Source organism: Capsicum annuum, chromosome 2 (assembly GCF_002878395.1).
Source record: "Capsicum annuum cultivar UCD-10X-F1 chromosome 2, UCD10Xv1.1, whole genome shotgun sequence".
Taxonomy (NCBI): Eukaryota; Viridiplantae; Streptophyta; class Magnoliopsida; order Solanales; family Solanaceae; genus Capsicum; species Capsicum annuum.
This window is the reverse complement of record NC_061112.1, coordinates 49,662,775-49,676,716: the sequence shown is the minus strand read 5'-3', so window position 1 is coordinate 49,676,716 and position 13,942 is coordinate 49,662,775. Positions and strand designations below refer to the sequence as shown.

At 32.2% G+C, this 13,942-nt stretch overlaps 1 protein-coding gene across 1 annotated transcript; it reads right to left on the bottom strand.

Moving 5' to 3' along the window:
• Window positions 1-249: 249 nt before the first annotated feature.
• Window positions 250-2,594, bottom strand: LOC107857814 (BAG family molecular chaperone regulator 7-like). Its single transcript, XM_016702625.2, is given in 3 exon segments — window positions 250-417; window positions 1,481-1,762; window positions 2,502-2,594. Coding segments are annotated over 3 exon segments (528 nt in total). The 3' UTR covers window positions 250-264.
• Window positions 2,595-13,942: the final 11,348 nt, after the last annotated feature.

Sequence of the window (13,942 nt, the reverse complement as noted above, 5' to 3'; positions counted from 1 at the left end):
TTATCGCGTTGGGGAACTGCTTTGCACTAAAAGTTCCATAACTTCTCACCCGAGTATCAGATTTAGGCGAAATTGGTATCGTTGAAAATCTAATTCAATTTCCTACAACTTGGTGGGACTTCAGCTGGAAAATTCTGAGTAGAGAAAAAGATATGCTCATTTGAAGTTGACTAAAGCAACATCCTTATCAAAATTTCAATCTGTAAGGATTATTTTAATTCATCTAACAGCTGGGAGTTATTTGGGGCCTTAATATACCTCAAACTAACTCATAAAACTAACAAAGAACGATAATACACTATGCATGAACTTGAAACATGATGCTAACATTGGTCTGGATTTTTGGGGTATATTACACATTGCTTCTAACTTGTCTACCATATACTTCTTCGCAGCTCGGACCATCATATCCGCACCCTAATATAGTAGGAAAGTAAAGAATAAGTGCATTTTGAAAGAAAAGGTAAATGTAAAGAAGGGACGAGACTGCCAAAGATTTGCATAACACATTGCAAGTAGAGAAAATATGTGATCCCATTATATGCACACATTTGATGCAATTGACAAACTATGAATGTGGATTCTAATATAGAATATAAAATTAAGTTAACGATGACATTGATGGTTGCAGTAGGAACCATGTCATGCAAATCAAGTAAAATACAGACCGAAAAAGCTTTTACTGGATGTATTTATGGAAGTGATGAAGCTATTGCAAAGCTAGCTGGAAAACAGAAAATTTGTGCTTCCCCACCTCAATTCCAGGAAATGCAGCAGTATAGTAACAATAAACTGCATCCTTATGTTGCCTGTTTAGTTAGACAATGCTAAGAGGAGTAAACTGTACTGGATAATGAAGAGCAAAAATAGAAGCACAAACGTCTCGAAATGTATTTGTCCCAAATGTCATTCTTATAATATTTTTCATTGTTCAGATCCAGACTTCTTATTAATGTGCCTCTATTTGATGAACGACTTCAAATGTATACCACCCAACACCCCCAAAAGAGAATGAAAAGTAGAAAAAAATTAGAGAAGAATCACTAAAATGAGGGGGCTGAAACACGAATTCTAGGAATCAGATCATGCAACATTTACAAACATCCGAAATAATAGATCTATGAACAGATAAATGATGCTTTACCTGCAAAAGTAAGGTTCCCAAGTAGCAAATTTTTAGTATTCTATCCATTCCAATTTATACGCCCTCTTGTTTTATTTTGGGACAACTCAGAGTCTTTGAGAATACGATTTTGTACAATATTCATAACTTTCAAATATCCAAATCCACTTGACTAATCAAGTAATAAATTTTGGTGTGCTTTTTTCTGGTACTACTTTAATATTTTCCAAATCTGATCAAACACCATCATAAAATTTGGAAATGAAAAAGTAATACATCAGATAACTAAACTCAATAAGCTAATTGATAAAAACCACTAGCAACATCGCCATATAATAAATCTAGTAGTATGTTTACCTCAATGGCATCAACAGTGAGCAGTAACACAATAATCTTCTCAGAGAACCTCTGTCGCTCCTCAGCATCACAGGCAATATGTCATCAGTAAGTGAAATTGTTGAAGAGAGCCCTTAGCTCCTTCAACTTAGTTTTGAAAATGGCCAGTTCCCTCAGAGCACGCAGTGCTTGTGACCTCCTTATTATGTAAGCCCTGAAACTCATTTGAATAGCTAAAGCTGCATCTTTTGGTGACATCTCCTTCCTCTTACCCCTTCTCTTCTCCACTCTCTTCGCAAATATCTATACATCACAAACAAAAAATACATATCCCATTGAACAAAATTTCATGATTCCTCATTCCTAAAGAAGATAGTATTAATGTTACACCCCCTTAACTTTTACTGATTAATATTTCAAAAATGGATTTTACTCCTACTTGTCACTTTTAACATAGAAAAGACAATATCTTTTTTCTGTTTTACCCTCAACATTGATTACTAATTTTCCCAAATGTTTCCACCTAAAACATCATTTACTATGGTTAGCATGGTAAAATATTCATATTAATTTCTTGAGATACGCATAAATTAAAGTGAATAAAATGAGCATTTCAAAGAACCTATGTTGCTCAGATTCTTCGAAAATGTCGTTGGATATGTGAGGTATCCTCTAAAATGGGTGCATTTTGGAGGATTCAACATAGCTACGTCGACAACATTTTTGGAGAGTCTGACTCCCATTCTGTTAGTAACTGTCCCTCTTTTTTCTTTTTTACCTATTTTGGAATGGGAGGATGAACTACGCAATGTGGGCAGTAACATTATGGGGTGGAATGGGTTGAATATCTCAAGTGGATCTATACTGTATTGAAAAGGGAAGTATTTTCTCACATAAAGTTATCCCTTTTATAGAAGTTACGTAATCACTAAGCTGACTATTAACAATATTAATGAGAAAAAGCAACTATTCTTACCAAATAAATAACACATCCAATTCCAGATTCATCAAACTACCAGAGTAAAAGAGATGATTCAAATACTTCAAGAGAGAAAACAGCACCAGATATGGCACCAACTGCAGCACCTCTAACAAATCCATTTTGTATCTCTTGCCCTATCAAAGCTCTAGTCATTGCTCCTAATAAGGTGCACGCTACAAGAACCAAGTCCATCCCACATTAGCTTCAGTGAAAAATGAAAAAAAAAAATAACTTTAATAAGTTAAAGCAAGAAATTCCTTTAAACATCCTAAATAGTTGGAACATAAATCACCTACAAAAATCACAAATAAAAGGCAAAAAAATTGTTCTATCCGAATTCTTTTATTCCCTAATTTCAAGTCAAGCAACAAATTGGCGATTGTAGAACAAAATTCCCAAGGACCCCACGTTGCAAAAATTTAAGACATCAAATGGGCTGCAGAATTTTTGGAGAAAATCATAAGAGAAACATACATACAGAATCAAACAAAAATTGAATATAATACGCACCAAGAGCAAAGAAGGGTGAAGATGGCAGAGAATACATTGCCGACGATTGTAGATACCAAAGGGTGAAGCAATATATGGCCCTTTCAACCAAATCCCAGTTAAGTACAGAATACAATTGTAATGTTTTAATTAATATGGAATGTGAAATATGTGTAACAGATAGTCCTTGGGGGACTGTTTGTGCGTTTCATTTTAATTTTTTCATCAAAAAAATGAGTAAAAAATTTCAAAAAAATGAGAAAAAAATAAATGCAAATGCTGGCCTCTCACACATGTTGCATCAGCATGGTCTTGATTATATAGAGAGAGATATATTTGGGTTGACATATTAAAATTCTACATAGTGAATTGTCAAAAATCGAACATTTTCTTAAATTGTCTAATTAATTTCTTATCTAATATGTATTTATTACTATTAGTAATTGGAACCTAATAGCACAATTTCAGCAGATAAATAGGGGAAGAAACTTGCAGAAGATAGAGAGAATTTCTTATACAATCATTTTGCTTAATGAATCATTACATCCTGTGAGCTCTACTATCTATAGAGGAATTAGTTGCTCTTTCATTCAACTAACTTACACAAATATTTAGTTGTCTAACTAACAAACTAATCGCCTAGTAATTGTGATCATCGTCTACTGCCGAACTAGATTACACTAGCATTATAAAATTAACTGTTGATTCTACTTATTATCCATGATCATACTTTCCAATACTTTCCTCAATTTAGTAGTGGAAAAAATGTTGAACACTCCTAACTTGGATAACAACTAGCCATGTTGTGGTCTTCCCATACCATTTGTCCATGATATCTATCTGTTGATCTTTAGTGATATTGTTTAAGCATTTTAATATTATTATGCATGGTTTCGGACGTTATGTAGCTTAATGGTGCATTTCATGCTAGTTACTCCTCCTGTTACATATTTTGTTGTAAAGCCATCAGTTGAGAACGTTAGGCAGCACATGTGACTGCTGCCTACCACATTTCATTATGACATTATTATTTCCTTGGAGTTAATGGCCTTATTTAAGCCATGGGCGTGCATGTTGTTGGGTACTTGAGTTGTTTTGACCCTTGAAATGTATTGACTGAATTTAGCCACTATTTTTCTTGAAATTCATGTAACTTATAAGTCTTTATTTGTCCATTATCTTCTTCATTATGGATTGTAACTCTCGTAAACTAAAGGTCATTGATAAGTCATCTTAACTGCCCCTCATTCACTCTTATTCATTGCATGGGATATTTTTTTCCCTATAAATAGAGGTGGGTCTTGCATGGTTTTGATATACACAAAAAAATATAGAGTTCACAAAAGTTAGTCAAAAAGAGAATTTTTAGTTGAAGGGAGGTGTTCTTTTTATGGATCTTTGAACTCAACTCTTATAAAGAGTTGTTCTTTGAGAAGGCTGTTATATCCTGGAGGGAACAAGTCAAGAAGATTACTGCTGGGCTGGTAAAATAATTTGCTACAGTTAGCTTGAATCTCCTTAAATAGAGCGAGATATCCACGCCTTAGCCAAAGAGGAAGAAAAAGATAACTTTTATTTTTCTTCACTTGTAACGTTTCAATTGTAATATTTTTGTATTTTCACCTACAGTTTTAAGGAGATTCAATAGCAACAACTGAAAAATCCATCATTGTCACGATGGAAGATCTTAACAAGCCATTTCGGTTCAATGGTACTAACTTCAAGAGGTGGAAGGGTAAAGTGATTTTCTACTTAAGTCTTCTCAATGTTTTTTATGTATTAACTGAGAAGAATCCAAACAAAGTAGATAACTCTTCCATGACCAATGATGAATTTATTTCTCTACAAGAGAAAGTTGAAAAATACGATGGTGAATCCAACAAGTATCGGTACTTTTACTTAATTGTCTATGTAATAATTTTTATGATTATTATGATAGAACTTACTCTAGTACAAAGAAAATTTGGAAAGCATTGCATAGTATGTGAGACATTGAGGAGGCTGGAGCAAAAAAGTATATCACTAGCAGATTTTTTTATTTTCAAATAGTGGACAATAAATTAGTGGTAGACCAAGCTCAGTACTTCATAATGGTTGTTGCTGAGGTCAGGTTCGGGAACGTTAAAATTAGAGATAACCTTATTGTTTGTGGCATGATAGATAAATTTCCTCCTTTTTGGCAAAAATTTTAAAAAAATATGCGCTACAAGCAAAAAGAAACTTCTCTTGAGACTTTGATCATAAGAATCTGCATGGAAGAAAAAGCAAGGGGCCAAGATACACTTTTGCAAATAGAAGATAACAACATCACATCGAAGGTAAATTTAACTACTTCAAATAATACTTTCCCTAATACTAACAAAAATACTACTTTAAAGTCTAAGAAGAAAGAATTTAAGAAAAATGATGGTAGACATCCCAAGGACAATAATGGTGGAAATAACCAAGCAAAAAAATCAACATGTTCAAGAAAAGAAACTGTGCTTTGTCTGTGGTAAGAGTAGGCATATTGCTCAATTTTATAAATTTCAGAAACGTTGATCTGCACATCTGAAAAATGTTACCAAAGAACCATTTGTGGTGGTGATAACAGACATAAACATGGTGGAGAATGTTGATGGATGGTAGGATAACTCTGGTGCAAACCCTCATGTTTGTTATGACAATGACTGGTCTAAAAAATATACTCCTTTTGAGGAGCCCAAAACTATCATGCTTGGAGATTCTCAGACAACTCAACTGCTTGGAGATTCTCAGATAACTCAAGTGCTTGGATGGGAGATGTCGAGTTGAGGTTTATTTTTGGAAGGATATTAATTTTGAAAGATCTACTTTATACTCCCATGAAAAAATTAATGCTTAGTTTTCTTCTTAGGAAAGCAGGCTCCAAATAAATTATTGAATCTGACCAATATGTAATTATGAAAAATAATATTTTGTAGAAAAGGGGTATGCATGTGATAGTATGTTCAAGTTGAATGTTAAAATAATTAAAACATCCACTTCTATTCATACGCTTTCTTCTACTAATTTTTGGCATGCTCGTTTGTGTCATATAAATAATCGTTATTGGGAATCATGAGTAGTTTAGGATTAATTCAAGTGATCAAAGAGAATTTTGAAAAATGTGTGGTTTGTAGTAAAATCAAAATCACAAAAAGACCTCATTTTCAAGTTGAAAGAAAACTGATTTATTAAAATTAGTTCATACTGATATTTGTAAACTTGGAGAAATTTTTACTCATGGAAAAAATAGATATTCTATCACTTTCATTGATGATTTTTCTAAGTTTACATATGTTACTTGATCAAAAATAAAAGTCATGCTTTTGAGAATTTTAAAACTTTTCTCCATGAAGTTGAAAATCAGCTTAGTAGAAAAATAAAAAGAGTTAGAAGTATAGAGGCCGTGAATATGAGTCACATGAGTTTAATTCTTTTATTAGATCATTGGGTTTAATTTATGAAACTATTCTTCTTTATTCGCCCGCATCTAACAGTGTAGCGGAAAGGAAAAATAGAACTTTGGTTGAGTTAACTAATGCCATGTTAATTGAGTCTAGTGCACCTTTAAGATTTTAGGGTGAAGCTTTTTTGACTGCTTGTTATGTATTGAATCGTCTGCCTCACAAAAATACCAAACTAACATTTTTTGAGTTGTGGAAAGATCATAAGCCAAATTTTAGATATCTAAGAGTTTGGGGTTGCTTAGCCTATGTAAGGTTAATGGATCCTAAAATCTCTAAGTTGGGTAAAAAAGTTACTAGTTGTGCTTTTCTTGATCATGCTTCAAACAATACAACCTATAGATTTTTTAATCTTGAAGATAGTGTAATAATAGAATCAGGTGACGCTATTTTTTATGAAAATAAATATTCTTTTGATTCTAAAAATAGTGGAGGTCATAGGTCTAAAAAAAATATTTATCACTACCTAGTTCTTCTAGTTTTACTTTGAAAAATAAAGAAAATGATGTTTTTGAGTTAAGAAGAAGTAAACGAGTTAGATTAGAAAAATATTTTGGTTCTGATTATTATGTTTTAACGTTGGAAATGGCCCTCTCACTTTAAAAGAAGTTTTGTCTTCACATGATGCTATTTTTTTAAAGAGGCTGTAAATGATGAAATAAAATCACTAATTTCTAATAAAACTTGGAAGCTAGTTGATTTACTACTGGGTTGTAAAATGACTGGGTGTAAATGGGTCTTACGTAAAAAGTTAAAATTGGATGAATTTGTTGATAAATATAAGGCTAGGCTAGTGGCTAAAGATTTTAAACAACTAGAAGGCCTAGAATTTTTTGATACTTTTCCTCCAGTAACTAAAATTACATCCATTAGACTTTAGTTGCTATTGTAACAATTTATTATTTTTATCAAATGGATGTAAAAAATATTTTTTAAAATGAAGATCTAAATGAGGAGATTTACATGGAACAACCCGAGTGTTTTGTTGAGGCTGGCCAAAAAAGCAAGTATGTGAACTTACTGAATCCCTATATGGCTTAAAACAGGCACCAAAGCAATGGCATAAAAAGTTTGATTCCTGCATGATTGATAATGGGTTTAAAACAAATGAATGTGATAAGTGCATATATCATAAGTCTTGGAATAATTCACATGTTATTATTTCCCTATATATTGATGATTTGTTAATCTTTGACTCTAACATGAATGTTATTGGTGAAACTAAGAATATTCTTAGAAGCCATTTTGATATGAACAATCTTGGTAAGGAAAATTTTATTCTAGGAATAAAAGTTACTAGAATATGTGATGGAATTTTTCTTAACCAGTCACATTATGTTGAAATTTTTTTTAAAAATATAATTTTCTTGATTGCAAGCATGTTGTAACTCTATTTGATTCTAGTGTTCACCTGTTTCCTGTTAAAAGGAAGAATGATGTTATAAATCAAAAGGAATATACTAGCATAATTGAAAGTTTGAGATATGTGAATGATTGCACTAGGTTTGATATTGCATATGCAGTAGGGGTACTTAGCAGGTTTACTAGCAAGACAGGTAATGAACATTGACATGCTATAACGAAAGTAATGAAATACTTAATTGAAACAAAAAAAATTATGGTATATACTATAAAACATATCCTATTGTACTTGAAGGCTTTTGTAATGCAGATTAAAAAATTTTATTAGGTGATTCCTTATCCATTACTGGTTATGTTTTTACTTTGGGTGGTGGTGCTATTTGTTGGAAGTCTAAAAAGCAAACTACAATTGCTGACTTTACTATGGAGGCTGAACTAATTGCTTTAGCTTCAGCTAGTAAGAAAGAGAATTTGTTGAGAGATTTGTTATTTCAAATACCTTATTTTGAAAAAATAATTCCTCCTATTTTAATTCATTATGATAACATCGCTGCAATTGGTAGAGTTTAAAACTGTTATTACAACAGTAAATCTAGATCTATAAGGAAAAACAAAGTAATGTGAGATCATATTTGACATATGATACCATTAATGTTGATTATGCCAAATCTTGTGATAATCTTGCAGATCCATTGACTAAGACCTTAGCAATAGAAAAGGTCTGGAGCACATAGAGGGGGATAGGAATGAAGCCTATTGAATTTTGAGTCATATATAGGAAACCCAACCTAGGGACTAAAGATCCTATAGCCAGGTTCAATGAAAAAAATAAATCACATGATGACTTATTGTGAAAAATGCACTATTTTTTATTCCTCCTTATGGTGTGAGTGGTTTTTCCTGTAATGATTGTGAGGTTGAGTTTAAAATTAATAAAAAGTTATAGCTTGTATGAGTGGGGTGCTAAAATTACAGGAGCACTCTCAACGAATTTCACTTATGTGAGCGTGGAGGTAGGCCGCTTCCTATGAGAATTAGGCTCATTCTCAAAAGACATTCATGAAATCGAGACAGCACAAGACTGTAATGTTCTGGCTAAAAGCTCATGTCAACACCTTGACTATTATGTATAAGCAGTAACTTTTTTATTTCTCCTAAGAAGTCATAGTTCAAGTCCGAGACCACTATGACTCTGGAGTAAAAATTACTATTTTACTAAGTGGAGATTCAATGCAGAGTACACCTTCATTATGCATAGTAGTCTTCCTTCAGCTAGTAGAATCTCTATAAATATTTTAATATAAGTGGGGGATTGATATTGTTTAAGCATTTTAATATTATGATGTTGTAATATTATTATGCATGGTTTCGGACGTTATGTAGCTTAATGGTGCATTTCATGCTAGTTACTCCTTCTGTTACATATTTTATTGTAAAGCTGTCAGTTGAAAACGTTAGGCAACATATGTGATCACTACATACCACATTTTATTATAACATATATGACTATTATTTCCTTGGAGTTAATGGTCTTTTTTAAGCCATAGACGTGCATGTTGTTGTTACTTGAGTTGTTTTGACCCTTGAAATATAGTGGCTGAATTTAGTCACTATTTTTCTTGAAATTCATGTAATTTCTAAGTCTTTGTTTGTCCATTATCTTTTTTATTATGGCTTTTAACTCTTGTAACCTAAATGTCATTGATAATCTATCTCTACTATCCTTCATTCACTCCTATTATTGCATGAAAGATTTTTTCACCTATAAATAGAGGTGGGTATCGCATGGTTTTGGTATATAAAGAAAATATAAAATTCACAAAAGTTAGTAAAAAAGAGAGTTTATTAGTTGAAGGGAGGTGTTCTTCTTGTTCAGCTTGGAACTCAACTCTTGTCCAGAGTTGTGGAGTTATTTTTTAAGAATGTTGTTGTATCCTAGAGGGGATAAGTCATAAAGATTACTGTCGGATAGATAAAATAACTTGTTGCAGTGGGCTTGAATCTCCTTAAAGAGAATGAGATATCTGCACCTCATCCAAAGAGGAAAAAGAAGATAACTTTTATTTTTCTTCACTTGTAACTTTTCAGTTGTAATATTATTGTATTTTCACCAATATTTAGTCTCGAAGAACTATGTCTTATTAATCTTTCATTAATTTTTTCTCTTATAAAATGGCAATCTATTTCTATGTTCTTTGTCATCTCTTGATTCTGGATTAGCAACTATCAGCAAATGTTGCCTTACTGTTACAATAAAGATTCAGTTGTAAAGTGATTTCCTCATCAAGCTCTTTAAATGGAGTTATGATTCATACAATCTATAAAACAGTAGTAGTCATGCTTCTGCATTCTGTTTCTCCTAAGATCCTAAAATCAATTGATTGTTTCTTTGATTTGCATACGATTAAATTATCTCCGTGTTTAACTACCAACAAATCAGTCATGAATTTTTTTGTATTACAATAAGCTTGTATATTTTTGACCTTTCTATTGCTAATAAGAATACCAAGAACAAGTTGATTTTTAATGTATCTCACAATCTTGTATGTCTTCTTTATTGCTGCATAAAATATCTTAATGCATTTGTTAGGTTTTGCGAGTAACAAATATAAGATATTCCTTATAAGTTTTGATTACATGTCTTGTCCTCTAGTTCTTTATTTTCATATGTCCCACTGATGTAGTCATGTTCTACCGCTGTTACTTTTATATTCAAGTTTCAATATGTCGCTACAGCTTTTGAGCCACTCAATTTTATTTCATCGATCAGTTCCATAGCATACTTAATTTGATTTATAAGTATTAGTTATGCTGATCTATTAAACTCTAAATCCCAAAAATAATTTCAATCTTCTGAGATCTTTAATATTAAACCTTCTAAAGATCCTTCTTTGTGTCTTGAATGAGAGTTAAATCATTTTCAACTATTAACATGTTATGTACATACACAAGTACCACCACAATGCTCTTGTTTACTTTCTTGATGAATAGAGAGTGATTTAATCCACTTTGACAAAAAATATATGTAATCACAGTCTATGAAAACTTCACATTTCATTGTCTACTTGCTTGTTTTAATCAAAACAGAAATTTGAGAAGTTTGCATACTAAACCATTCTCTCTCTATCTTGAAAATACCTTAGGAAAAGTCATGTAGACTTCATCATGGAGTTCACCTTGCAAAAAGCATTGTAGACATCCAATTGATGAATATGTCAATCAGACAATGCAACAATTGACAGAATAGTCCTGACAGTAACAATATTAATAGTAGAGAATAAAATCTCATGATGATCAAGCCCCTCTTAATAGGTATATTTTTAAGGCATTAGCCTAGACTTGTATCTTTCAATCTCACCATCAGAATTAAACTTCACTTTAAACACCTATTTGCAGCCTATAGCTTCTTTACTGGGAGATAATTGATCTAATTTCCAAGTACCATATCTTGCAATGCTTGAATCTCCTTCTGCATTGCTACAATACACTTGAGATCTTGATATGTTTCATGATAAATAACAGGATCTTTACACTGGAAGAGGACATTAAACAAGATTTGTAGAAAAGGAAAAAACTATCATAAGAAATATAATTGCTCATGGGATAATGACAAGCAGTATGACTGGGGTAACAAAATTAGAAAATCAAGATCGATCTTTTTTTGTTCTAATATACCTTCTGACTGAAACTATAGATGGAACTTGTCCAAGAGTTTGTGGAACATGAACAACCATTTGAGAAGGCTTAAGAGTAGGTACGACAGGAGGTGGTGACATAATAAAATCAAAATCAATAGTAGTAGTAGTAAAATCATAAGGTGGAACTTTATCTACTAAAGGAGTAGAAGATGAGTGAAAAAGAAATATGTTCTCTCTAAAATCATATCTCCAGAGATGAAAAAAGTGTGTTTTTGCAAATCATAAAGGTTCCCCAAATATCTAAATTCAAAAGCTGAAAAATATGTTCACATTTACTTGTGCTAGAATGAAAAAGTGACATTGTCTTCCTGGCAAATATACAAATGTTACAATTTTCAACAACTATTTTTTACTATCACCTTTAAGATTCAATAAATGTTTAAGGTTGAAGTTGGTGCATATCCTTAGTTGAAATTCTTGCATAACATAATACTACCTTGTAAGCAGACTTAAGAGAAACTTGAGAAGGGAAAAAACATAGTCTACCCGACTATTTACCAATTTTTTTTAGTATCACTCTGGTGAAGACCTATGATATATAAAATTAGGATAAAATGCAATTGAGCAATGTAACTCTTTTGTAAACTTGGATACTGGCATCAAATTATATTTGAACTCTGAAATGTATAACATATGCGTTGTTTCACTATTAGCTAAGCTAGATGATCCTACATGTACGAATTGAGTAACTTGTCTATTTAGTAAATACATCTATTATGAATTAGAAATAAACTGCTTAATCATCTCTTTATCAATCAATAAATTCAAGCCTGGCGTTATGTGGTTTGTTGCACTATTGTCTACTATTGATTTCTTACCCTCCTTCTCAATCAAAAAATACAAAGATATACCATTCATATGATTTACATTATCTATTATAGTTTTCTTATTGAGTGACTTCAGAATATGATTGAACTTATCTGATGTCAAATGAAGTATTAACGTAAAGTAGGGTCCTCCTCCATAGGTTATCAATACATACGGATCAATATCCTTAAATCCAATTTATTTGAAAAACCTTAGATTTTGATCCTTAGAAGTTTCCTAAGTTTTTGGCTTTTGTACATCATACGACTAGGGGGTACTAAGATAGTCGTATGATAAGTTAGGTTGGTAGGTCTTTGTCGTGTGTTAACCAGTATAGGTTAGTTAGTTTCTGTCCAAGGTACAAATGGATCATACTAGTCATATGTTAGGATACTAGTGGTATAATACCAATCATATGTTACCCTATGTTTAACCTAGAGAAGTCTATTTTGCCTAAGTTACAGATTTAAGGTACTAGTTGTATGATTGGGTATGGACTGACCTTGGTAGTAGTGTGTTGTACTATGTTGGGTTTCAAGGGGAAGCCTAAGGTATGAGATAAGGGTACCACTCGTGCCTTAGGGTATGATTTGGGGAGATGGCTGTACCTTCCTGTGGGAGTTTTACAAAGTTTAAGTTGTGGGTAATTCGGATATTTCTCCTCTTAACCTCATAAGGACCTACGACTTATAACACTCTTGGGACATCATGTACCCTATTATGCTAATCTTAAATACTTAGAATCTCTCTTAAATTACTCAAGCTTTTTGGGTCAAGAAAGGCTAGGGTTTCTTCAATAAGGTTAATTTGAGGATAACAAGGGTGATTTCTCTCTGTCATCTTCGTAATCTACGACATGTTACTCCTCCCTCATTGTTAGTTCCAACTAAAGGCATGTTTTATGTATGGTTTTGTGACACATTTATGGTATGATTTTGGGTTTTGAATATATGTTGGGGTTTTTGGTTATAAATGGTTTAGTTATTGTTTTCTCATATTTTAATTATGGTTTTTATATTTTAATGGTGGTTTGAACATGTGGTTATATGGGAATGGTTAATTGGTACTTGGTTTTGGGTTTTGAAAACTATATGCCCTCAACATGTTTGATAAAATTCCTATGAGAATGTTTTTACTATATTGTTAAACTTTCATTGAAAACTTTGCATGGAATAAAGTGGTAATGGAACCCTAACTGGTTTGGATGATCTTTAATGGTTAAATTGTAAGATATTGGTAGTCATGGTTATGGATAAATTGAATACACTTGTGGGCTATATGGGAATCCCCCAAGCAAACCTAATAACAATCATCTTATGGGGTACATGGAAATCTACCAACCATCTTAATAATGTAATCTATGGGTATATAGGAATCCTATCTTTAATAAGAATAGCTAAGGACATTGTTTGTAAGCTATGGTTGGTATGATGATACTACTGTTTATAGATTTGGTTAATAATAAATCTAATTAGTTCTTTGGTTATGTGCTAGTGGTTATAATTATGAGATAATGGCGGGATATGATAGCTAACCGTGAAGGTATGAGTCCAATGGGCGGACACTAGAAACTCTTGTTTGCCTACATGAGGATTGGCTATGGCAAAGATATATAATACTTATAGGGTACAAGGGAATCCCCTAAGTTACACTTGTGTATATATATATATATATATAT